At 47.8% G+C, this 27,270-nt stretch overlaps 1 protein-coding gene across 4 annotated transcripts in view; it reads right to left on the bottom strand.

The window, feature by feature from the left end:
- Positions 1 to 27,270, bottom strand: part of SIL1 (SIL1 nucleotide exchange factor) — an 89,899-nt gene that overhangs the window by 42,408 nt on the left and 20,221 nt on the right. For all 4 annotated transcript variants that reach the window (XM_042826361.1, XM_042826363.1, XM_042826364.1 and 1 more), the window contains 2 exons: positions 25,937 to 26,051; positions 22,568 to 22,703 (listed from right to left, as the gene is read on the bottom strand). In XM_042826361.1, the coding sequence (XP_042682295.1) occupies positions 22,568 to 22,703; positions 25,937 to 26,041 (241 nt within the window). In that variant the 5' untranslated portion in view covers positions 26,042 to 26,051. The remainder of the gene's footprint in view (positions 1 to 22,567; positions 22,704 to 25,936; positions 26,052 to 27,270) is intronic.

Genomic DNA, 27,270 nt, shown 5'->3' with positions numbered 1-27,270 from the left:
CTCTGATGTATTTAAACGGCATTTATTGCTGCAGGAGTTTCTTCTTGCCACTGTGCACAGCAGCACAGGTTCATGCAACAGCAGGACAAACATATTGCCTTATTAAATAAAGCAAGAAAGACAACTCTGCTTTCAGTGAAAAGATCTGTGCAGTCACGTAAAATATTCCAGACGTTGGAGGCAGGGTGAGGGCCGCAGCCTTGTTCAGTTTGGGATATTCCTGAGGGTCATTCACAAAGCATGTTTCAGGGTGGGCTGACTTCAACAATGTGATTAAAACTGATTTAAATATGCAAGTTGGAAACCCTGCACGTTAATCTCACTGCAGCGCGTAGCTGCTAGACGCTTCCCTCAAAAACAGTTGATTCTCTTTGATTCCTATAATTTGACAGTATTCAACAACTAGCAGCACGCACCGGAGCTATACATATGTAAGCAATTACACAGCTTAACGTTCTGTTGATACAGAATCATATTCTTAATAGCTTTTTTTTCCTAGAGGAATTCATTTTTACTTATTGTTTGTATTAAGTTGCATTTGGGAACCAAAGCTCAATTAAAAAGAGTAACAACAATTTTATATGTAAGTGATTTTCTGCCCTTATTTTCTCCTTGATGCCTCTGAAAAAGAAAAGCTTACCCAAACAGGTGTGTTTGGGTACACAACACAAACAGGCACGCAGAACCGCGCTGTTCGTCACCTTCCAGCGACCTCAGATTCCTCCAGCTCTACCCCTTGTCCCATCCCACGCCCGCTTCCCCACGCAGGGATGAAGGCTTTCCACGTCATCAACACCTCCGCTCACATTCACCCAACCAGGGAGCGGTTGCTCGCGCTGCCAACACGCCGCTTTGGACGTGCAGAAAAGGCCGGACTCACCCAGGGAGGAACGCAGCCAACCCTCCCCCCACATCCCATCTGCGTCCTGCACACCTCACACAAAGCCCAGCTGCATGGCTTGGCTCTGCTCCACCTGTCCAGGGACCACCAGTGCACAGAAGCCCCCTGCGGCCCCGTAGCAACGAGCGCCAGGCAGGAGCTGGGTGCCATGCTGGGTCCCCGAGCTCTTAGCGACGCGTTAGCATTCGTCAGACACGGATGTGTCCTGTCTGTCTTCAAAGTTGCTTAAAGTGACACCGAGGAAGGATTTAATTTATAGCCCTACTCTTTTAATCTTGGTCAGCCAGATTTTTTCAGACATCCGTTTATTTCTCCTTATAATATATTAGATGGAGGAACCACACTGGAGTCAGCTTCAAGACAGCAACTCACTCTCAGGGGTTCTGCTGACATTTATAAACTGATCTTATTTCTCTTGTGTGTTTTATGTTATCAGCTAAACCTGTCGGCTTAAATTATTGCCTTGTAACCAAATCACAGTTATCTAGTATTCTGTTATGTGTACGTTTCTGAAGCTCTGTACCTATATCAAGTTCTGCAGGGGCTGAAAACAAGACTATAAGCAAATAAACAAATGGAAAACATAACACACTTCCATCGCATACGCTGCTAGGGGAAGAATCAGGCACAGCATATGCAGAGTAACTGAAAGCAGAGGGCTGCTGTGCAGGAGATCTGTCACATAACAAGACACAGGTAAGCTCATCACTCCGTTCCCAGACAAGGATGAAACGCCAACTGTGTGTCCTCACTGGGCAAGGAAGGCACAGTCCTGCCCAGCACCTTTCCAGTGCAGTGCTCCGTACAGGGCTGGCCATGGCTGGCCTCTGGTTTTGCCCCTCTGCGCAGGGACAAGGCACAGCCAGACTCAAACAACAATAAGCAGGCATGACAAATAACAGGGGAAGTTCTGCAGCACACGTATACAAATAAACCTCACAGAGCAATCTGTAACCTGTCTCTGAGTTTCCCCACCTCCACCAGAGCAGCGCTCCACGGACCTGCCCAGCAGCAGCAGCTCCACTCCATTCCTGCAGCAGGCAGCTGCTCTGGGTTGGCTTCTGCAGGCAGGAGCAGGGCGCTCAGCATCCTGAGCAGCCCCTGGCCCCGCTCCTCCCTTCTGCCTGCTCTCTTCCCAAGTAAGTACCCTCATTTACCACTGGGAAAAAAAAGAAAAGAAAAAAGAGTGTGTGTGTGCGTGAAAACAAACCACCAAGTCAGTAACTGGCTCCCCAGCTTTTAGAAATCACTTTGGTGTCTGAGAGTGCCACACAGCATCTACCTTTCTTTGCTCTTTGTTTCTTTCATTGCAGAGGAGTGAGGGGATGGGACTTTCTGATATAGGCAACAAAAGAATCCACAAATCGATGCCTGAACGTTCCCAGCAAAGCAAACCGGCACTGCCGGTTTGAAAATTGAAAATAATAAGGCTGCACAAGGCTGGCAGAGCATCCCTGAGAAGCTATCTGATAATCCTACATCCCTTCCTTTAAAAATAATGATTAAAAAGCACAGGGAGACAAGTCCTCAGAAGCAGAACAGCTCCACTCCACCGTGGTCCAGGAGCCAGCAGCACCATGGCAGGCGTGGAGGAGATGCTGGGGAATTCTGGCAGCCTCTGAAGCTCTGAAGTGCTGGAAGCAGCCAGCAGCAATACCAGGATCAGCCCCTGGGCACTGACCAGCCCCACTGCAGCTCAGGTCACAAACAACCACTGCCTCTTTGGCACAGAGGACAGGGGACAGAGCCCAGGCAGCAGTTGGAGACAGCTCTGCCCAGGCAATGCAATGCCGATGCCCAGCACCTCCCAGCTGCGTGCTCTGCCTGCTGAGCAGGTGGGGGCTGTGAGCACGGTGCTGTCAGCCTGCTTCCCAGCCCGAGTGCTATGTCCAAAGAAAAGAAGAGGAAACCTTACTCTGGAGTGGTTTGGAGCACGCTTCAGCTCCAGACTCACTGGTTAGCAGTGGTGAGCACAGAGGCAGCCTGGGCTTTCTAAAGGCTGAGTCATAGCACTCCTCGGGCTGCTTGTTATTTCAAAATAGAACATTTTTACATACAAAAGGAAAAGAAGATGTGTAGCAGGCACAGGTCAAGAAGAGATGGATTACTGATGGGAAGAGGAAGCACAGAGCCTGAATCTCATTTTGCGATTTTCTGCCCTTGACTTTTTCTGCTTGTGGCCTTTTACATTAGTTCACTGTCCAGCACTCACAGGTTCTCCCAGTTCAGTGCCACCTGAAAAGGGAATTAATACTACACAGGTCACCTCCTGGGGGCAGGGTTGAGCAGCATCAGCCCCCAGCCCCCCAAAGCTCTCCACAGAAGCCATCCCAGGCATCTTCCGCTGCCCCTCCTTTGCAGCACAGCAGTGAGGGAACTCCTGCTCCAGCTCTCATGCTCGCCTTTAAGCATGAGCTTCTGTGAAGCTGGACCAAACGCTCCGTGCAGGCACCACGGCCACTGTGTGTGCATTTCTTATTTCCAGTGATTCTGCTCTTCTGGGAAGTGGCAGCCTGTTGAAGCCTTTGTGAAGCCCTGTCCTACTCGCTGCCCATCTCTCCATGACTCTCAGCTCCATGCAGTGACAGCAGGGGCTCTAGTACCTGCTGTAATTAAATAGAGAGAAAACTCCCTTTTATAATTACTGCATGCCTACAGTGCTCACAACCTATTTCTTTAACAAGTGCTTGTGGCATCTGCAGGAGTCACATCCCTTCCAGGGCTGCCTGGATGGCCGTTGGCTGCCTCTGTCTGCAAACGTCAAGTCCTCACAGTGTCAAGCTGCTCTTATCACCATTATTTTGTATTATTATTGCACCTGAGAGACCTCAGTATGAACAAAGAACCTGCAGTGCAAAGTACCTACAAGGACATAGAGACATCACTTGCTGGGATTACAGAGGAAAGCACGAGAGAAGAACTTTGTCCTTATGGCATGTGCAAGCAGCAAATACAAACCATTTCTCACAACCATTGCTATGAGCTCACATTACTGCAGAGTAAGGCTACAGAACTCACAAGTCTCAGATATTCAGTCTCTTCTTACTAAAGATGAATAAAACTAAATTGCTAAATTCTTCTAAATTGGGCAAACGTAGGATCCATGCGGTGTCCGGGGCATCGATACCCCACAGACTGTTGGAAGTGGGGCACTGCATCCCTTCAGTCTTACCAGCTCTCAGCACAACTCAGACCACATCTTCCAGGAATGCTGAAACTGATGAATTATCCAGAGGCTGAAGAAACAGTTAAAAAAAAAAAAATTAAAAAAACAAACACCAAAACACCACCAAGAAAAAAAAAAAACCAACAAGGATGTTTCACATAAAAGACTTAGTTGGTCCATTTATCTGACAAATCCTCTCCATAATACTCCAAGCTACACTAATAAACACCCTGCTATTCAGCCTGTCAAAATGGTGATGTCTAAATACAAAACCTTCTCCAGTACTGAATCTGTTCCACTCCGAGCAGGGACAGAGCCATCTGAATCTGTTCCCAGATCAACTCCCAGTGCTGTTGCTGGCAGCAAAGCCACCCCCAGGAAACCCCCAGAACTCCACTGACACATCCCAAAGCTCCACCATCCCTGTCTCTGCCCAGGCATCCTTTTGTATCCCAAAGGAAAAACCTTGCTCTCTGCTGAACCTGAGTCACACTCCTCAGGGCACAGGGAAAAAAGCCTTTTTCTATTGCGGTTTCTCATTTAGTGAGTCAGAATTCACTTACTGGTGCTTCCTGGGATGCTGCCTTCCTATGGCGGATGCCACAGAGTCCACTGCACGGATTTGGAGTGCTCAGGGCTCCGTAAAGCCAAGGTTATGGGGGGATGAGTGCCCACAGCAAACCCTGGGAGAACTTAATCTTTCTTGCATCATATGATTTTAATGTCAACAGCTTGCTTGCTGCAGTAATGATGATGTCTTTAAACACCATCCGTCAGGCCCACCGCTCAAACGCATGTTTATTTGGAAAAGGTTGCAAAGCTCCTCCTTTGTTTCAGTGCAGAGAGGTCTTCTCTGTAATTTGTTTCCCTCGCCATATATAATGAAAATGTTTTTAAAATCTCTTCAGAATCCAATCCCTCCCTCTGTGAATCAATCTGCAGCTAAAGGAGAACAGTGGCTCGCAAGGAAGGTGCTTTCCAATAGGTAATAGTTGGTCAGACACGTGAAAGCATCAGTTACATTTGGACACTCGGCTGGACCGCTGCTTATGACTGCCAATTTAAGCTGAGCCAGCGCTCTCCCACTGCACCACTATTTGTGCTCTCTGAATTGTGAGCACGCGCCGAGAGTCGGGTTATTCAGGCCCGCTGTGCCCCACAAGCACTGGGCTGCGGCTCCTGCCAAACCCACCTGCTGCCTCGGCCAGGAGAGCAAAATGAGCCAGCTGCCAGCCCAAAAACCCATCAGAACTCAAACACCTTGCAGCGGGAGCGACTGCAGAGGACGAGAGCTGGCAGGCAGGCGTGGGGCAGGGAACGGCGCGTCTGCCACTTGATGGGATGCTCAGATACAGAGCGATGGCAGCGAGGGCGGAAGCGAGCGAGGAAGGCTCTCGGGTAAGGAGTGCTGGGAGTGCTCAGGGAGGACATATGGAGCCTCTCTGATGGGAGGCACTGCTGCAGCATCTGTTGATGTATCTGCTGCTGCCAGCACAGAAAAGCTTCGAATTGCAAGGAGCTCTTTGCAACAAGTGCTTCTGCCCTTCCACCTCCCTTTCTGCAAAGGATTCTCTCGTTTGCACTACGACAGCAGACAATACACCAGGAAGAAAAAAAAAGTCGTAGCACGAAGGAAGCATGCTGGCAAAAACATATGGTCTCGCTTTATAAGCAAAACCTTATCCCCAGCTTTGAGCCAGCCATTTCTTACACACTACCCCACACCCCTGGTTGCAGCCTGATGCATGTGGCTTAGCAATTCAATACAAAGCACTTCATTTATTCTCTGTACTCATATCAGGCTCGATTCTGTGAACTGCAGCAGTATGGAGAGCAGCTTGCTCCAAAGCTCTGGGCAGCAAGAAGAAAGCAGGGATCGGAGGTCCCAGCCACGCTGGGCTCATTCTGGCTCTCCAGCTCTGTGGGCACTGTGCTGACCTGTGTCTCAACGTCTCGCTGAGTCAAAATCAAGCAGACCTGTTATTTACAAAAGCCAGTCATAAACCCTCGCCAGCTCACTATGTTATTTATTCCTAAACTACTTCATAATGTCACTGCAGCCTGTTAAATAACTGTCATCCCACAGGTGTATTTGTTATACTTGGAAGCCCATCTGGGATACTGCACACTTACCTACACTCAGAGAAGAAGGCAGAACGTAGGCAGACAAGGACAATGGGGATGACCAGGAGAACTGAGAATCCACAGAAGGAAGTAAGAAAGATATTTATCCTGCCTAATTTAGGAATCTGGTAGATACTTTTTTCTGAGTCAGGCACCATTGGCTTCTTTACTGTGAAAGACATTAGCACCTCCAAAACATCAACAACTATGGTTGTCTTCATTATCTGCCCTAGAGATGTAAAAGTCACTCTCAAAGAGCTTCTTTTTCTCTCTCCAGAGAGCACTGAGATGACCACGCACAGAAAACTGCCCTGAAACAACCTGATAATGCATGGAAAGGAGCAGTTACTCCCTTAAAATCATACAACTGTTTGAGTTGGAAGGGAACTTCAAAGGTCATCTAGTCCAACTCCCCTGCAATGAACAGAGACATCTCCAACTAATCAGGTTGCTCAGAGCCTCGTCCAGCCTGACTTTGAGCATACCCAGGGACAGAGCATCCACCCCATCTCGAAGCAGATGATGCTGCACACCTCAGACAGGTGTGAGACATGGTATATTGACAGCACCTCGTGGGCCTCTCACATGAATTCCACAGCTTGCTGCAGCACAGCCAACACACACTGCACGACAACCAGGGCTGTGGCCAAGCAGACCACTGGCACCCGCTCTTGGGAGGAATAATCCAGCGGGACCAGCAGTGAGAAGCAGGGCCCTGAACAAGGCCATGATGAATCTGTGATACGAAAAGAGAAGCTGAAGTCTAAGATTCAGGGAGAGGAGCAGGGGCAAAGACAAACCAATAAAAGAAAGCCACCGTGTTTTCCAAGGCTGAGAAGCTCAAGCAGGGGTCTTCATGACCAGCTTTAAGTGGTGTCCATTCCTGCACTCACCCTCTGTGTAAACAACGCACTCAAAGCTGAAACTGAAAAGGCAGACACAAATCCTCCCTGTGCATGGCTCCAGCTGTCCCTGGGAGCGTTTCAGGACGTGCTGTACAGCTGGCAGAGCACACTGCTTGATGCCTGGGATTGCACCTCCACGAGATGTGTGTCAGCTGGCCCACCTCACGCTGCACGGCGCGGTCACAGTACAGCACAGCACCACTTCCACCAGGCCTACAGCATCCACCAGAGCCAAGAGAGAGCAGGTCTGCAGACAGTTGGACAACATTTCCCCTGTTAAGTGCTGGAAGGTGCCTGATCCGAAGTGCCTGGCTGTGACGAGCAGAACATATCGAGTGCAACGCCTGCCAGCTCTGCTGCCAAGCCATAGTGAGAATGAATTTGAATAATAAAAGCTGGAATAAGAAGATGCCTTGGAGAGCGTGTTGGTATAGCGCTTTCCTAAGCTTCAATTTAAAGCCTCATTTCTACAGCTAATGCAGTCGTAAGGGACATTAGCCTAATTTTTGTCAAGAGAACTTGTCAACACTGCAGTATTTAAGACAGGCACTAAGGACTTGTTTTATCTCACAGATAGATCACCGAGAAAGAAAGTAGCTGTGCCATGCTTGGTTCACAGGAAAATAAATAGACGTTCTTCCTGGGCCTCACTGGGAGATGCTGGGATTTGTGGGGGGTTTAAAGAACATGCACATCAGCGGCCTCACACTTTGGCCAGTGTGCAGTGCACTCCTGCAGCAGAAATCAGATCCAAACCCACAAGAGGATTAGGTATGGGAACCCACAGGAACGTACTTTAGACACCCAAAGACACAAAAGTCCTGTCCTTTCACTTCTGTATACATTATGTAAAACACGTCCTGAAGAGTCTACTGATGGTGCTCACTGCTGTAATCACAGATAGCTAGCAGACTGTAACTAGGGCTAGCAGTAGAGAATTGGCTTTGTCTCCTCAGCTGCTCAAGAAGGAAGTTAAAATGGAAATTGCCTGGCCTGATTTTGGGAGATGCTCCGTGAGTCAGCAGAAAGAGAAGAAGAGGGGCCGTAACCTGTATCTTCAGAGGAAAAAAACATTTGCACGATCCTGCTCCCATCATTGCCCTGCTGATATCTTTGGCATCTGTCACAGTGCAGCCGCTCTGCGATAAAAACTGCAAGAGCCTTAATATATTCTAGTAAGCCAGCCCTGGAACACGCTCCCTTTGTGAGAGCAAGGCTGCTCCCACTCCAACAGACACTGTCCCTGCAAGCTGTCCTTGACATCCTGGCCTGCTCCTTTCCCCTTCAGCACCAAACTGGAGCTTTCTGAAATAGTTGACATGCTCGCACAAGCTCACAGCTTCATGCTTTCCATCCACCAGCCTCTGAGCTGCATTTGCAACAAGTCCAAGATAATAATGTTGGGGCCAAGGCAAAAAAGCTCATGTGAGACCTGCAGCTTCCTCAATGCAAAGACAAAATACCCTTTCATTTGCAGGAGTGATCTGGGGCTGCAGGCTGACAGGCAGGAGGACAGCTCTGCTCTGCTACAGATTCTGTGCTCGCAGAAGAGCTAAATCATTACGATGGCCAGAAACATCCCCTGGGAAGGAAATCCTCTCAAAGATAAATCAATAACTCAGTGTAATTTTAGCATGCAGCCAGGAGAATTTACATTGCCAGGAAGGCTGAGAGCTCTGTCACGGAGACAGAGCTGCAGCAGAGCTGAGTGTCCTGCAGCACTTCCCCAGGTGAGAACCCAGGCTCTGGGTCCTGGGCACAGCGCTGCAAGCAGTCTGGACTCCGGTGTGCTGGCACTGCTGTGGTCCCAGGACACAGCAGCAGGCAAAATGACGTGGCACAGCTAAAGTTCCCTGGAAGGAACCTACCTGCATCCCGGCTGCCCTCCTCCAGAGGCAGGCACAGCTGGCAGATGCTCCTGGGTCTCAGGGGTAAAAGCACGCAAACACAAAGCAGGATGTAAAAACACAGAGCATGGGGGAAGCATCACAGCCACTGCCTTTATCCCCTGGCTGGGGGTTACAGGGGCTCCTACCAGCAAGAGCATCTGCAAAATAAGGCGAGACAGTGATGCGCTGCAGAACACGCTGTGATTAATGAGACTGCAATTTACGTAATTATATTAATGCAAAGTATGCTTGGACCAATAAGTTCAAGGAAACTAATGACACTTTACAGTGTGGTTCAACACCAAGCAGTAACTCTGGTGAAAAGAGTAGGGGAGAAAAAAAAAAAAAAAAAAAAAGACCCTAATTATTCAGTAGTTCTTCTCCTCACAGATTCTCAGGGTCAGCTTGGAGGAGAAGGTGGCCTGAATTATATTTTCGTTTCCAGAACATCAACAGAATCGTTAAGTAAGTTCCAGCAGCAAGGTCGAAGCCTGCCCACAGTTATGCATGCTGCCCCTCCTGCCTGCCAGCTCCAGCACACCGTCATCACCAGGAAGGTGTCAGGCTGACGGTGTCCTCTGTGAGCAGCTCTGAAACACACGCACCCTGTGATGTTCCTCTGGAGATGTGGCCGCTGTGCCACTGCCATCTTTTTCCTCCAGCTCCCAGCACAGAGGGATAAATTGCAACTAATTCCTTAGGAGCTAAAATGGTCTCTGTGAAGTGCAGGACTTGAACCTTACTGAAGATAAGCTTGATGAGCAAACACTCCAGTCTATTCAGCAGCAATTTACTGCATACCCATGCCACCTAAATACTGCATGTCTCTGTAACCAAACCACCAGGCAGACATGCAGCCTGTGCTGCTGAAGCACTGAGGTGCTGGGACACACAGAAGCACCTGGGGAGCTCTGAGCAGGACTGCTCAGCATCCTGCTTCGTTCGAGGTTGCACAAACATGTGCTGTTCCACCCGCTCTCCTTCAGTCCCATCAGGCTCTCCCAGCAGATGTGCCCACACCCCCTAAGTGCTGACACATTCCAGGTGCCTCTATCTGCAAATCTGGCTCTACAGGAGCTCCAGATGTGCCCGTGTTTCCACGCTATTTCAACAAGTCTTGGATTCTGCACCTCCAAAATGCCAAAGGCTGTCAGCAGAGCTGATCCAAAGGATTCACACCAGCATCGATCCAAAGAGCTGGAGAGGCAGTCTTATCACCCCAAACCCAAGTGTTACATTCTTTAGGCTCCCACAGTGCACAACATGACATGCCCAAGGAGCAACAGCAGAACAATTCTGCAATGGCAACACAAAACCACACCAACGCACCTCCACGCTTGGCACAAAACCAAACCCGATGGCAAAACCTGAGGCAGATGGTTCAGAGGTTCACCTCACATTCAAAGGTGCAGTGCTTCAAGACTGCACTCACATGCTACCAGCAGGTAAAGCTCTCCAGCCAGCTACCGGGCTCAGCAGCATCACGAAACCTGCAAAAAGCCAACTCAGAGATGACTGGGAAGACATGTATAAAGAAATGTGTCACATGGCAATTTGTGTGCACCCAAATGTCCTGCAACAAAATTAGAAATCAATAGCAAGAACCAGAAACCCTCAAACACACTTATATATAAAAATATAAAGAACACTTGTAACACTGATTTTTTTTTTTTAAGTGTCTATGAGAAGACAGTTGCAAAAGAGACTGAGAAAGCAAAGCAAAATGCCTGAGTTGAAGCCCTTTTTCTTAAAAAGACATTAATAATGGATTTTCAATGCAAGAAGAAAAACTGAAACCCACACCAAATTCTCCTGGTAATAACAGCTTTCTGCAAAGCCCAGCTATTAACGTAACAGGGACGTCCATCAATCAAGCACACAGAAAGTACTTCGAGAGCTAAAAAAGGAGCAAGCAAACATCTGCTTTTGGCAACTTAAATTTTGTCCTTAAATGCAAGGAACATAATAAATTATCACAAAGTTGGAATTGAACTCATTTTTTTTCCACCCTGGACAGCTAAGTGCTGAGCACAGGGGTAAAGGTACATAAACACAGCACTGCTGTGATTTGTGCCTGACAGAAAACTGGAGAAATAGGCATGATTTCATCTGTAGACTGAGCAACACTTGAAGAAAACCTGTGCTGTTCTCAGCACCAACACAATGAGCTCCCAACAGCAAACAAGTGGCAATGCCCACAGTGAGGTGACAGCGAGCGACTCTGAGCTAGCAGCTTCAGCTACTGCCTTTTGTACCTCCGCAAGTTCCTAGGAGCTCTTCTCGACTTCCAGACATCCTAAACCTGTCCAAGACTCTGTTTACGTGCTGAAACAATGTCAAGGTGGGATGAAAAGGCACCCAGGCTCGTTCCTAGATGACAGTCACATCCCTCCTCATTTCAGCTCTTTTCCATTTCCTGCACAGTCCCCACAGGAAGCTGCAGGGATTAAGACAGAACTGCTGGCACCAAAGGCCTCTGTGCTCGCATCTCACAACGCTCCACGTTTCAGGCCCATCCTCCCAGATGAGAATTGCCTGACTGGGGCGTCAGCAGCAAACCTAACAGCTGCTGGATTGACACCAAAAAAATACAGTTGGAAACAAAGTAACTGAGGTGCTCCTGTGCCTCTGATACTTTCTTTCTTTAAACACCACTAGGCCAAAACAAGCAATGGAGCTAATGAGCAGAATTTACTGATTCAACTAGACGGAGCTGCAGGAATCGCTGTAACTAAGTCTTAATGTATTCTAAAGAGTGACACTACAAAGTGACGTTATAGGAATCTGTATTTACCATCTCCCCATGCTTTCCGTATCCAAGGTGCTGTGTTACACTTAATAACAGTATTTCTCCCCAGCTGCCAGTGTTGCAAATCCTGCCTGACACCTGACAAGCTGACGGTTGGGGTTAACTCGTCCCCCCAGTACGTGTGTGCCTCCACTCAGTACAAAGAGTTGGTAGGGTGCAGAGGGATCAACTATCAAAGCAGCAGTGCCCACACGACGCACAGGGGAGCACAGACCACTTTCTCATGTGCTGGCTCCACCGTGCTAACCACAATGCAGCAGAAGTGTCCTTTTCTCCCCCCTTCACAGGCAGGACCAATGCAGAGAACAGCAGCTGTCGTAGGGAGGTGCCCACAGCTTTGTGTGAGGGTCCTCAGCTCCGCTACCTCCGAGATGTGCCTCTCAGTGACTTCACATCCAGCTTTTAGATCTTGAACACAATGCCCTCAATGCGGTCTCACAGAGAGTCTTGTTTTATCTGTTTGTGTAGCGTTCTTCAGTCTGAGAGAAAAATCACCTCTGCACTCAGGCTGTACGTGGCAGTGCCTTGGGTTGTGGATGGATGCTTGAGAAAAAAAGATGCTATCATCCAGCTGCTGTCTGCATCACCTGTACTGTAGTGCAGCCAAAAGAAATCAGGTAAACCATCTCTAGTCCAATTCAAGTTAAAAAGAAAACAAACACCCACAAAACCACACCATAAATCAGTCTATAAGTACAGATGAGACTGAACAGTGGAAACAGACTGTGTTTGACCTAACCTGAGGACGTGTGTTGTAGCAAACAAAGGGGAGTGTACACACTGGCTCCCTGCAGAGCAGTTGTATTAACGCCTTTCACAGACACAGCTGGACTTGGAAGAGCCTCGGCTTTTCCTCCTCCTCCCCTCCTGCCGGCAAACATGGGTTTTCCACAGGCAGGGTGAAGTAAGAACTGCCCTCTGGCCGCAGCCTTGCTCTGCTCACGTTGCAGGACAGGCTCATTCCGCTGCAGAATGCAAGCCAAACTTTTGGAAAAGAGCAGTTAAGGAGAGCAAAATAAGTAGGAAGGTGATAAAATGGGGATTAGGATGAGAAAAGCGAAAAGCCTCCCGCCTCAACTTTCAGCCTAGCCTCCGGTCCCATGGGGCACCTTCACCCTGTGGTTCAGGCAGCTGGCTGCAGCCCTGCTCAGATCCACATCTCCCAGGTATTGTCTCAGCCATACTTTACGTGGCCCCACCTCAGGGGGTCTCACCAACTCTTCCCATGTTTGTTCCACGCAGGTTTCAGCCCACGTTTCAGGAAGGAACAACCAGCATCACCAGCAGGATTTGCAGCTCCCTGTGAAGCCCACCATGAGATCTTCTGTGGTAAGAAGGGTACTGTGCTACAGAGGCACACGCTGGTGGAGGCTGCAAGATTGCCCAGCCCTGTTCAAGCAGGAACACATCAACTAGGCTGCCCAGAACTGCATCCAGTTGAGCTTTGAGCATGCCCAAGGATGGAGAATACACGACCTCTGTAGACAACCTGCTCCAGCATTCCATCACCCCACAGTAAATCAATTTTTCCCGTATTTAAACATATCTTCTATTTCCTTCCACTTCTTCTCCTGTCCCTGGGCACCGCTGGCAGGAGACAAGGCTCACCTCGATCCTCCAGCAGTTCCTCACACAGCCCAGAAGCCTGCAGGCTACCTTTGCCTCAAGGACACTTTGCTGGTTCACGTTCAACCCCGTGCCCACCAGGACTCCAGGTCTCCTGCTGTCAAGCTGCCTGCCAGCTGCTTGGCCACCAACCCGCACAGAGCAGGGGGTTACTCTCCTCAGGGCAGAGATTCCCTACAGCCCACTCCTCCATCCTCAAAAGGGCAGCTGCCCTCCCACCTTCACATCACAGTCTGTAAGCACCAGCCTTTCAGAACTCGCCACCTTATTACAGCTCTCATTACTGAAGACACCAAATTTCTCGTGTTAGCAACTGCAGAACAGCAAGGCAATCGTAATTAGCAGGCACCCAGTTAGCACATTAAGTGATCATATAATAGATGAAGAACAGGTGGGCTTTGTTTCAAATAAGCAAAGCAGATTACATCAAAAGGTAAAAGCATCTTAAAATACGGTCTTGAAGATAATTTCAGAGGTATTTTGGAAACACCACCCCACAGAAATAGAAAGGCTTCACGTGGGCTGCGTGGCAAATTCTAAAAATAAAGCCTGGTCTGGGGTTAGAATCTAAATTGTGGGTAAGATCTATTTATTCACACCCCGCAGTGATGGCGCAGACACACAGCCCAGTGTTTCTTTCTTTTACTTTGCAGGATCATAGGCACACTCCTGTTATTGCCATTGCTGCTTCCACAGTCTTTACAACCCTGGGAGATCTCCAGCAGAAGAACAGAAGAAATGCCAAGTGACAGACTGCATGCATTAATTCGGTATGCACATAACATCCTGTTGCAAGTGAATGACCCGAGCGAAACTTCCTGCAGTCTGAAGGAGAGGCAGAAAATCAGGACAGAGAAAAAAGCATCCCTGAATTGAAGGAAGGTATTTTGAATCAGAGATGCCATCTCCGATTAGAATTTCCAACACCACCACGCTCACTCCTTCCAAAATGTAAATACGTAATAAAAAATTAAACTTGAATTCAGTTTTATGAGAGTTCTTGCAATAAATGGGAATTAGTTCTACAAAACGTCAAAACAGACCCAAGGAGATCACATTTCTCTCCCGAGCTTGTGCTGGTAGAGCAGAGCTGGAAAACACAGATATATATATACATTTTCAACTCTCAATCTTCCTTGAGATGCTAAAGGAAGCTGTTTCAGTAAAGCAGCCATTGGCTTCAGCAGGCATTCAAAGAAGAACAAACGCAAAACAAGCTTCCAGACCACATCAAATACCCTTTTTAATTTACACCCCAGACAAATTCATTGCAGATTCTGAAATGAAGAGAGGGCAGAGAGCAAAGAAAACACATTGCCAAGTGTGTTGGCAATGACAGCATGATGGATATTTAGCCCTTCCCTCGGAAGAGGAAGGTGCTTTCAAGCAACAGTGGAAGAGGCAGAGCACCTGGCTGAGGGAAAGGTTTGTGGAAAGAGAATCTGCTGCTACTGTGACCCTATATAAGCGTATGGAAATGTAAAAAAGAATGGCTGCAGCCACATCTGAGGAAGGGCTCCGACTGGAGCCAGGAACTGGGAAGGAGCAGGGTGAGTGTGCTCTGCAGGATCCACTGCCCTTTGTGCTGCACACCCAGCAGACATCTTTGCCTCACTACTTAAAATCAGCTTTTATAAACATCAGCGAGGTCTCTGTGCTCATGCAGGAAGGAACAACCAGAGCAGGATCATAGAAAACACATTTTCTTCCAAATTATGAAGAAGATAATGTGAACTTGTCAAACACACAGCTGGGACCCAAACACATCTGTGTCTTCAGAAAGGGGTTCAGGAATGATCATTCTGGTCACAGAAGAGGGAAGATGCTCAGATAGGAAATACAGGATTACCAAGGCTGGATACATTCTCAGCATGCTCTCCAGAAAGGAAAACACTTTTCTTCCAAAGCACTGTTACAAGCTTGAAATAAATAGGCAGGCTGTTAGATAAAGACAGTGATAAAAATAGATCTGTTATTAAATACCTCTTCTTTAATGAGGTTCATCCTTCTGAACAGCCACAGGAAGGTTATTAACGTTATTACAGAAATACAGCATGCTTGCACATTAAAACCAGACTAAGACATTTCTCATCCCTCAGCACACACTGAAGTATCTCTGTAGCTCACAAGTTCACAGCAGTCCTGGCTTGGATGAAAAAAGATGAGAGGAATGAGAGATCTGCCTGGGAGGAGATCCCCACCAAACAATGCAAATACAACCACGTGAATGATTCCTGCTGCCTACATCCACCACCACACAGCTGATATACTCACTCCTTTAACTAATGCTATGTTTATAATGCCAGCCAGAGTATCATCAAAGCCAACTCTGAAAATATTTTGAAAAAAATGCAGCCCAGCTTCCTATGGTTGCACAAGAAAAGCAACTTGACTCCACAACACCTCCATCAGTCCTGCTGCGACTGCTCCAACCTCACCACTGAGGCACCGTGGGGGGGATGGGCTCACACAAGCAGCCAGCAGGAGTCACCAGCTTGTCTCATGTGAAACACATCAGTGCACACTTTTTTCAACTCTGCCCAGTATCTGAGCTACTGGCTGTGCTAGAGAAACTGCAAAACTTTCATCCGCACTTGGGGAGAAAAAAAAAAGGGGGGCTCCCAATTCATTTCTCTGAACCTGACACCATCACAGACCTGCTGCTGAGAACAATGGCTGCACAACTTCTCAGGTCACAGAAACAAGGGTGAGAAACATGGGGAAAATCCTCCGAGCCAGGTCAGATACAGGGGGATATCTGGATATCTGTATCTCCGAGGGGGAGATACAGCCCCACAGCTCCACGGATACAGCTGTCAGACAAGAGAAGCAGAACATTTACTTAAATGAGAGTCTTTTTTTTTTTTTTAAATGTGCATGTTCAGTTACTGGTCTATGAAGTTCTGTCATTTGCTATGGTTTCCCACTTCAGAGTGTGAAAGAAAACGGCTCTGCACCTCAGCTGTCTCCAGGAGAAAGTCATCTCGATGCCCAGCACACTGTAACGTGGTTGTTCCAAGGGTGTTCCAGTTACATGGGACAAAGGAGAGCACACTCCCAGCAATGACTTTCTATGCGAGGAGATGATGATAGGACAAGGGGGAACAGCTTTAAACTAAAGGAGGAGAGATTTCTGTTAGATGTTAGGGGGAAATTCTTTTACTCAGAGGGCAGTGAAGCCCTGGCACTGCTGCCCAGAGAGCTGTGGTGCTCCATCCCTAGAGGTGCCCAAGGCCACGGATGCAGCCCTGGGTAGCCTGAGCTGGTGGTCGGCACCCAGCCCATGGCAGAGGATGAGGGGGCTGTAAGAGCCCTCCCAACCCAACCATTCTATCATTCTATGATGACCACATTGGCAGCCACAACAGCACCTTAACAGCACGCTGAAAAATGCTTTTACAGACAGTATTTCCAAGTTCAAAGGGCTAGCATCCTTCAAACACTACCTACTTGAACGCAGGTTTCACAGACTTCCCATCAACACACCCTGTGAGCATCTGCAGCACTAAGAACTCCCTTGGTTTCACATCTCAGCACTCCACTGCACATCACCAGAGCCAGAATTGGTGCATGGAGTTTCAGTCCCAGCATCTCCGCCAGAAAAGACTTCCAGCACAAGGAAGACTTATGCAGGAACTCCTAAGGAAGGCAGTTAAGGAGATCATCCATCCTGCAGTGTGAGGGTGAGAAGTCATAGAAACCACATGAGGATGGAGAAGCCAAGAGAACAGAGCACAGAGGTATTCAGTAAGAAACTGGACAAGGCGTGAGAGACTTCTAAGATGCCAAGAGCAAGAGGTGAGATGGATAAAAAGGCAGAGGGAGCTGCTAGTGGTCGTAACTAACTCCAGGCTCTGAATATTTGCAGTTGCTCTCAGGACTGCTTGGTCTTTCCTATTGGCCAGAGCAGATGGTAACAGCTCTACAGCTGAGATTTTTTCCCTTCTCTACATCAGTTATAAACGTTTTGTTTATTTTAAAGAACTGGGAAAGAAGCATTTCATCCAGTAAAAATGAGGTTTATGCATGTCAAGCTTTGCTAAAACAAGCACACCCCTGCAGCTTACTAACTTTTTACCAGCCCTTTCTCGCCAGGGCTGACATAGACATTTCAGAGACCTGCCCACAACTTCCTGAGACAGGTCTGGGTCACCCCAAAGCCAAAGATTTGGACAGATTCATTAATTCAGCAAAGCAATTAGCAGGACTCAGGCAGCCTGGTGAGCAGTACGAGCAAGATATCCAGCCAGACACCACCTCCTGACACCCAGTGAGGCTGTGGGGAGGTCTGGCACAGGACTCCTGAGCTGGAGGGGTCCCTTTGGATGGGGAGGAGAGTGACAGAGACCGGCAGGGCACTTGGCAGCTCTGCGTGCATAAACCTGCTCCTGTCATCACCTTCTCCTCCCAGCTTTAATAAGCTCTGCCCAGCTTCCAGTAGTGCTGGCTCGTTTGGATGCTGAGTTCTCTTGAAAGACAGACTAGCAACAAAGCTGGATGGAGTTATTCCCCATCCTCAGTCTTCCTTTTTCAAACAGCATCTCAGCAAGTCTTTCAAAGCAACTTCTGAACTTACCTCCCCAGTGTGAATGTTTTCTTTGAGAATCATGTTTCCGTATGCATAAAACTTTGTTTGTGCAGCAAATGACACACAGGAAGACCTGGGACAAATACGAGCAGCAAAGATAGCTACTGACAGAGAAAGCAGCCCGAGGACCTTTGGAAGCTGCAGCCGTGGATATTTAAATGCTAAGTGATGTATCATCAGCTCCCCGCTGAACTTAAGATGGTTTCATCTTCACAGAAGCAGCAACAACAGCATGCTCGTATCAACTTCTCTCTTGCAGTTTGATCAACAGCAGCAGTCATGGCTCCTTATTTTTTAACTGCAATATAATTAGGCACTTAGGAAAATGACTCTGCACAGTACAGATGCTACAGAGTAACGGCAGGTAGCAGCATGGAGCTCTGCGAGTCAGAAGTTTAACAACAGCTGAAGGTCCAAGGCCAGCCCAGCTCCTGCAGCATGTGCTCCATCAGTGTAGATACAAACATCTGTCTTCCAAACCTGACACAGATCCAGTGCTGCTGCACGTCAGCCACTAGCACGAGATTTTGCTCTGTTACTCTGGACCAAAGGAGGGCTTCCCGAGTGCCATCACTGGCTGCTCTCAAATGGAAAGCATGCAAGGCAGCCTGTAAATATTTTCATTTCGGGGGCAGATGAGACTCCCATTTGATCCATCTGGATTTGGAGACTGGACACATTAATTCACAACTTTAAACTGACGGACCAGAAAGCTGCCAGCTAGCTCCTGCCACGCTGAGGAATGCAGAAGTGCTGCTGTCACTGAGCTGCACAGAGCCCATCTGCAGCTGCACCGTGGGACCAAGGCTCCCCACCTCGCTGGTCACTGCTATGGCAAAGGCAGTTAATCCTTTTTCCTTCCTGTTAAATAGCTGCCTTTTCTGCTTCTTCAAAGAATTACACAGCTGTCTAGAATCGCAGCAGACAGAAAAAGCCAAAGAAAAAACCTGAAAATATGAGTGGTTGTGAATGCAAGAAGGAAACAGAAAAGCAGCAAACCACTGAAACCAGCCCAGAAAGATCTCAGCTCTGCTCCACACAGCCCTGGAACCAGAGGCAGCTTCTGGAAGTACAGGGCACAGCATTACACACATCCACTGCCCTTAGTCTGCCCCAGGCACTTCCACTTGCGATGGCCGAGATGAGATGCTGGACTGGACAACCTTTGGTATAAACCAGCATGGGCACTCAAAATTACATATTAGGTTTCCTGGCATTTAGGTATCTAATAAAGTGATTCTTTACAGAGTTGCCAGTACATTTTTTTGCAGCAATGCCTTCCCTGAGGAGCAACTTCTGATGCTAATGTCAAGTGGAAAAACTGCTGCTTGGTGATGTGATTAGATAATCAGAGCAACCCAATTTTCATCCATCAGAAGGAATAGCTCTTTAACAAAGAAGAAGGAAACAGGGTGCCCAAATGACAAAAACAGGTAATGCTTTGTAAATGAAGTATTAATGTGCTTTAGAATGCTGTGCTGAGGCTGCATGGGAACATGGCATACAAATGCATTTACACACAAGAGTCCAAAAAATTGATCAATGTGATCAATTGTGAAGAGCAGTGTGATCAGTGTGAACAGCAGAGCAGAAGGGCCATGACAATAATAATCTCAAGGGCAGCCTCACCATCATGGCCACCCACACAAACACAAGAAATGGTCCGCACTTCTTTAACAAGAACCCCATCCAAAGCTTCCAGTGGTCTCTGACATCGCAAAGACTAAGGATCAGGTTTTGGTTACACCAATCAACAAAGAATGCCTTGAAAAGCATGGAAATAGGGCGCTCCTGCATGCTGACAGACTCGCCTCCATGCACTTGGAAGAGCTCAATACAAGAAACAAAAGCAGGTCACTTCTGCTGGTTTCTCCAGAGAGCTTTGAGTTCATAAGGGTACCATTATCTGCTGAAAGTGCAGCTAGAACAGAAAACTTAGAAGAAGCATTTCAAAAATAAAATTCTGCTCTGTGATGGGACTTGAGATGGGACATGATGCAGTCACCGGTGTGAACACTCATTCCAAGAACACTGCAACGCCACTCATTAAAATCCAAGCATCCCACAAGTTCTGAAAGATGCAAACCACAGAGAGAAAAGCCCTGCAGACATCTTCATCATCTCCCTAGGTGATACCAGAAAGACACGTGGAGGAGCCGGGAGACGTCTGACGGGGCACGTATCCTTTGTGCCCAGCCCAGCAGCGCCTGCTCTATTATTCAGTACCATGTGCAAAAGAAGCAATGCCTAACAAATGCATTAAAGGACTTGGTGAAGTTTCACCAACCTTCTGCAGCTTGTCAGCTGCCCGGCCTGCTGGCAGAGGAGACAGCTGATCTCCCAGCTTCCCGATTGCAGGAGGCAGAGCTCTTTGGGTAACTGTCTCTCCGTGTTTGCATCCAGCTACCTCCAGCAGCTTGAAGCGTGCACAAAGCACAAGGTAGAACTTGATCAAAACCCAGCTCACATTTTAGGCAGCGAGGGAACGACTGTACAAAGCAGCGTTACATATACAATAACAATTGAATTTCGTGGAGAGATTTGACAGGTTACAGGTTGATGACACTGCTGCAGTCTCGGTGGAAATGCGGTTTGACGCAATTAGCAAAAAGGAACAAGAAAAGCAGCAGAATAAAACCAGCAATACAGTATAAAATTTGAGCAGCCGTGGGACCGGACACAAGCATAAAAACCCTGCACTGAGCTCAGAACAGGAACGAGATGAAAAACGAACGCGACAAGGGGCAACGGGACCCCGACCTCTCTTCTATTTAAAATTGAAGATCCAGAGTGTGAGTGACATTTGCTCCCTCTGGCAAAGAAGGACACAGGTCGCTACACAGATAGCAATGGAGGACAGCAGGAGGTCAACCCAGAGCCGGGCAGAGGACAGCAGAGTTGGAATGCTTGGCTGCAGCCTCCCCTGGGCAGCGCCGAGCACACAGCAGTTGGAGCAGCCAGCAGGGCACGCAGCTATGGGCACAGGAATCACGTCAGGAAACAAGGAACATGCAGAGCTGCTGGACTGGTCACACTGCCAGCCCGCATCCCTCTGTGGAATGAGCAGAACATGTGCTAACAACACAAGCACGCGGCCACCACAAGATTTCACTTCAGCCAAACCTGCAGCAGGCAAAAAACAGGCTGGCAGGAGGCTGCCAGAGAAGACTCCTTTTATCCTGTTGTTTCTGACCAAAGCCTGCACACATACCTGTAATGAGAATCTGTCACGAGCAGGCCACCATTTAAGCCTTTTTACAGCAGTAATTGAAATTCTTTCCCTACAGCTGACAAGTGCTCTGCTTCCATAAGTCCTTTACTGCACATACCTAATGTGGAATTTCTACAAAAATAAAATGGAACAAAACACCCAAGCAATGGAGAAGGTACTTCTGAACAAAAACGGCAATGACATTTATAATAACTGCAAGTATATCCATATTCTGCTTCAGCAAGGGTGGTAGGGATCTGCCAGTCTGCATACTGAGCAGGGACACCACATGCCTTCCATACATAATGGTACAGAAATGAAATCTAAGTGTACAGTGCAGCTTTGATAAATTTAGGGGCTTTTGCTAGACATTTCTGTTAGAGAAAGACTTGTATTTGAAAGGTAATCTTGCTCTAACTGGCAGAAATTTCAAGATAAATGGATCCCATGTTTGTTCTTTCAATAATAATACTGAACGCTGAATAGAGCTCTTAGAAATTAGGAGCACTTCATAAAAATTAATTACTGCTTAGTCCATGCTTCTGAGGTGCGATGGCACATTGTGCACACATGAGGACAACAGTGCACAAGTGGGTTAAACACCTTGGCCAAAACCACCGAGTTTACTTAATGATCGTCCTAATTACCAAAGTGGGTGCACTCGTGCATTTCCACATGTTTAAATGGGCTTATCCTCTGCAAAGCCTTGCCCACAGCACAGGATTTGCAGTGAAGCAGCCTGCTCAGTTGGTGCCTTCTCATACACGTCGTCCCATAAATGTCTAACAAAAGATACCAACTCAAAATAACTGACGAGATTTTTTTTTGTGGGATGCATGGGTTAAGATTTGAGGAATAGAAGCCGTGGTTCATTCAGCTAAGGAACAGAAATCCCATTGTTAAGAAGCTGTGTAGTGCTACAGTGACAATTCTTAATCAGACTGCCACCGAGCTGCGTGTCACCAGCCCACACTGGAGCGCAGCAGACCTGAGGTACCGCGTGCCAGCAAATGCTATAAAATCTGAGTCTTGACAAGCACACAAAGAGAGAAAGGGCTTTGGAGCTAGTGACCGAGACACGTCACCACCTACAACGTGACCGGCAGCCCGCTCGACCTGCCCTGCTGAACTGAAAGCACTTCAGCAGCCACTCTTGTTGCCAGCCGGTTTGGTGATGGTGGCTTTTCTCTGTACTGGGTCACTGGGTCCGTTTCCTCTCCGTCTGAACAGCAGCAGAAGAATACATCGTCATGGGAACAAATAGGTATTTTTAGTTTTTCTGCACGGCTGCTGTCGGAGGTGTCAGATGAGGTTTCAGAGGGACGCTACAATTAGTCACCAGCGTTACCTGGACGGACAGCCTGCCACTGACGCGTCGGGTAAAACACTTCCAGGTCCTCGGGATCAGCGCCATCATCTGCTATTGGCTCTTTCCCGCTGCCATCTCTCGTGTCGCTCTCTTCTATTTTCGTAAGGGCAAATTCCTTTTGGACAGAAGAGATTCAGCTCATTACAATCGCATCTGGCTAATTCAGTGCCGGCTGAGAATACCAAATTTTTCCCTCGCCAGCAGATTTTTTTTTTTTTTTGACATCCCAGATTCTTTCCACATGGTTAAATTTAGATTTAAAGTATATTAAAGGTTAAACATGCATAACTAGCATGACATTTGTGCTGAACAAAGCAACGCAGCTTATTTCCTATTCCAGGGCAGGCTGCAGGCTTAAAACAAGCTTCTGCAGAGCCTCACCTATCTTCTGGCTGGAGCCACGAGCCCTGACTATTATTAGGCCTTGTGTAACATCGTAGGACCCTGTTTTCCCTCACCTAAAAATATGTCAAACTTCAAACTTTTTCAGCTGAAATTTTCCACACTACTGGAACGCCTCAAGCATTTATTTTTTTTTTCCCTTAAATGCACTTATTTCAGGCTTGGAGACGATTTCAACCAAAATAGTTCAGCTATTTCCAAAATAGGACACATGAAAACACACCGACCGGCCCGCGCGATGAAGACACGAGCATCCTTCTCTTTGCACACCCCAGTGCCCTACAAGCCCTTTCAAGCTATGAGGCAGTGATCTACACACCACTCACCTTGCAACTGCTGCACGTGGACACAGAAGTGTGGTAGAACAGTTAGCAGGAGGGGCATGGAGTTGTACAAAGGGAAAAACAGGGATGAAAAGCAGGAAAAAAAATCCTTGCCCCCTAGGGAAAGCTCAGTATTCACTGCAAGGTCTCCCTAGGGAGCTGGTGGGAGTCACCACAAACCTCAAAGGACAAAATCGTTCAGAGTGCATGGCAAGTAACAGCCCTGTACTATCTCACAGCAGACTATTAAGTGCTTGGGAAGCTGGGTTTTGCTGTTCTGGTTCTCACAGGAACAGATAACCCAGTCCAGGCTAATCATCCAGATAGCTCTGTTTCCATTGCAGGAAGCATTATCTGCTTCTGATACTGCCAAGAATGGCACCGCAGAATGATTTCAAATAGCCAGTCCATAGGGAAAGACAACTCCTAATTGTTGGCAATTAGAATAAGAGTTACAGCCAGCTCACTTCATGAAGTGTTGTGATATTAAATCTTACAATATTTTCACAGAGGGGAAAGAAAAAACAAGATAATTAAGAGGTTAACTGGAAGTTTCAGGCCATGTTCTGCCTTCACTCCTTTCACTCCTTGGAAAAAAGAGTGTATGTTTGCTGGCAGAATCTGGATGCTTTGCATATAAATATTATCAGGTCAAGGAGAGCGCTTCCGAGCGAGAGAAACAGCAGTCTGAGCAAAACACATCCAATTAGCCATGATAGTGTAACACATTAGAATGGTTGACAAATCTATAGAATGCTTCTATCTTGCCTGTCAAAAGGGATTGAAACTTCAGAAATCCACTGGAAAAAACAGAGCTTAACAGAGCTTTCGCTCAGTGCATTAAAGGCTTGAAATTGTTAAGATTATGACAAATGGTTAAAGCTCAGTAACAATCATAAACATAAAAAGCCAAATTTTACTGATGAAAATCAATGTTAACATTTTCTGAGCCCAGACTCAACAGGACCGAAATGAATGAGTGAGCGCAGTTATTACTTAGCTTGTTTGCACTGCTGTATTATTATCCAAGAGGGACTTACCCACCCAGTCCACTGTAAATTCACTGACAGGCCTCTGACTGCTGTATCTGTTGAAACACTTAATGGAGATGGCTGATGTTTACGGCCTCTGCTCAGCAGAAGAGCTGTGCTCTAAATGTTCTAGATGGGCAAGAGGACGGGTCCCGGCCTGCTCAAATGTAACTGTCAGAGTTTGGCCCCAAACTGCTTTGCAATACCCTGTGTGTCATTAACATCTCCAGAGTGGTGAAAAAAGGCAATGCCACACAAGCCTTCATTTATGCAGTGACAAACCACATCGTTATGCAGAATCCTTTTTGGTTTGATTTCACAATTAAGAAGAAGAAAGATGTTTTCTAAAGACCAATGGAAATTTCCTTAAAGCTATAAAAAATCCTCCTTCCTTGGATCAGTCTGAATCCACTACAGTAAGCTGAGGACCATCGGCAGGGACAGCTGAGACAACCTGCAGCTTATTCCCAGGGATGCAGCCACCACAGAGCCGATGCAAAGGGAGCACAGGAAAAGGGGATCCAAAAAGTAACGACCTACTGAGCTGATGGGACTCGTGATCCTCCACCTCAGGCTGCCTGCCAGCTCAGGCAGGTGCACTGGTGGTCCCAACACCCGTTCCCCAGCTTTTTGCTACAGCTGAGCTGACCACACTCCACCTCCAGCCTCTTCCCTGCCCTCTCTGCAGCGAAGACAAATTATCACATCAGTACCTGACTCCACATGGATCCTAGGCCTGCAGAGCACATACTTTATTCTGCCCCTCACATATGCTCCGGTTAATAGCACAGCCCACACAACCAACAGACCAGCAAGCTGTGACACATTAGGCAGGAGCAAGCATCCAGGGACATGGGAGGCCAGTAATCCCCTGTGGGTGTTGCTGCAGAAATCAATTTTAAGCCACAGCATAAATTAAGCTAAATAAAAACCCACACACAAAATCAAACATCCAAACAAACAAAACTCCACTCTGCACTGCTACAGAGTGTCCTTTGTGCAAGCACCTCAAGGAAACCTCCCAGATCTGATCTGGCAGGGCTGGGCACCTGGGCTTAGAAGCAGAATGGGGGTAATTCTGCATACCTGGACAAACGCAAAGGGCAGAAAGCTTCCACCCACCGCAGCCACAGCTTCAAAATACCACAAGTAGCAAAATGTGGGCAAGTGAGATACGAGGACCCAAGAGGGTGCTCTTCTAAACCTGACTCACTTGCAGTGACTCAACAGAGGCACAGCTAGCAGAATAACTGAGGCCATCTCCTCTTGCCACTAGACCACATCATTAGCTCTGGCTCTTGGCATGGAGGAACATGTGACAGCCCCAAATAGAAACAGTGACACCCAGCAAATGAGAGCTGCCCAAGAGCACAGCTCCCTTTGTAAACCCTTTTAACTGACATTACAGTGCAATTCCTGAGGCCGAGGCAAAGTTTCAAGAAAGAAGCCCTTTTGAAACGTTATTATTGAACAGCTATTGAGGAGGGGAGCAGCAACAGACCAACTGCTGTCAGACTCCATGTGACAAGGGAGGTGTGACCCCACCAGAGAGGCTGAACAACCCTCTGCAAACCCAGTATCCACACACTTACAGGAATTCTGTCGCTTAGGCTTGACCAGAAAAACACTGCAGAAAGCAGTAGGAGCAGCAGGCTGACTCTGGCAACAGCGCAGGGGAAACCGGCCCAGTGAGACATTGCCACTCACCTGCAAAGCAAAGGAAAACAAAACCAAGAATACTTTAGAACAAATTTTCACAGGTTTCAGCATTCTTTACACAATATTGTTCACCACTGCACAGGCTCAGGGCTGTGAGGTGGCAGGACACATCAGACCTAGGTGTCAGCTCACGGATCTCGTCCAGGGGAACGCAATGCACAGGGTGCCTACTTTGCTGCTAATGGAGTTTATGGCAGGTAATGACAAAGCACTCTGCACTGACCCTGCAGGGGCTCACGTCTCCTGGAAAATATGAAGAGACTACCAGGAAAAACAGAACTCAGTTGTGGTCCTGCTACAGTTTGTTTACAACATTTTGCAGAGATGAACAAGATTTACTCAGCAGTTCCTACAGCACCAGGCTTCCCCGCCTGCCCTGGTGCTGGCCTTCCCACTGCGTGCACCGGGGCTGGCTCTGCTCGTGCTGGAGGGACAGGGCACCCACACAGCAAGCACATGGGCTCTGGGCAGAAGCAGGCCACCAGCCAGCCTAGTGCAGAGCTGCAGGTTTATTTACCCATAAAAAGAACAGCCACGCTCACGGCAAGGCAGCATGCAGCTCAGCCCGCCTGTCCTCGCGCTGGGTGGGGAGGGGAGCAGGCTGCCAGCATGCAGGCTGGAGAAGCATTTCCTTTGATTGGCTCTAAATTTACACGCTGCTAAATTAAACTAAATGAGGTCTTTTGAAAGAAGATGGGACTGATTAGTTCCGTTCAAACACTCCTTCATTACTCATCCCTCCATCAAGCCCGCTCCTACTCCTATCCAGGTTTTAAAGAATTTCCTCCCATACATGCAGTCCTAAATATCTTTCTCCCTCTGTTGTCCATCAGGATGGCAAATAGCATCACAGTTTTTTTCTCCTTCGCGCAACCACCTTCTACTTCCACAAAATCAAAAACAAGCTTTAAACAGAGCTGTCAGGACCAAATCCATCAGCTCTTTCCTCAGCCAAACCTGCCCTGATGCCAGCGAGGCTTACACCTGAACTGGCACCTGCCCGAGTCCGGGCCCATGAAAGCTGCTACTCCATTCCACCTGGCCTGCAGGAAGCCTGGATGCTGGGGAACCACAGGTGCACCTGACACCGGCTCCTGCCAAAGGAGAAGGACAAGGAACAGCAGCTTCTATCTTGAAAGCTCACCAGCCCCCAGTGGAATTACTTTTTTAATGTTCTTCCCCACCCATGAACTTGTGTAATTGCTTT

This window comes from Centrocercus urophasianus, unplaced genomic scaffold (assembly GCF_019232065.1).
Source record: "Centrocercus urophasianus isolate 14NV4802_14NV808 unplaced genomic scaffold, USGS_Curo_1.0 seq_26, whole genome shotgun sequence".
Lineage (NCBI taxonomy): Eukaryota > Metazoa > Chordata > Aves > Galliformes > Phasianidae > Centrocercus > Centrocercus urophasianus.
The sequence above is the reverse complement of the archived record's forward strand: the minus strand, read 5'-3'. Positions and strand labels throughout refer to the sequence as shown.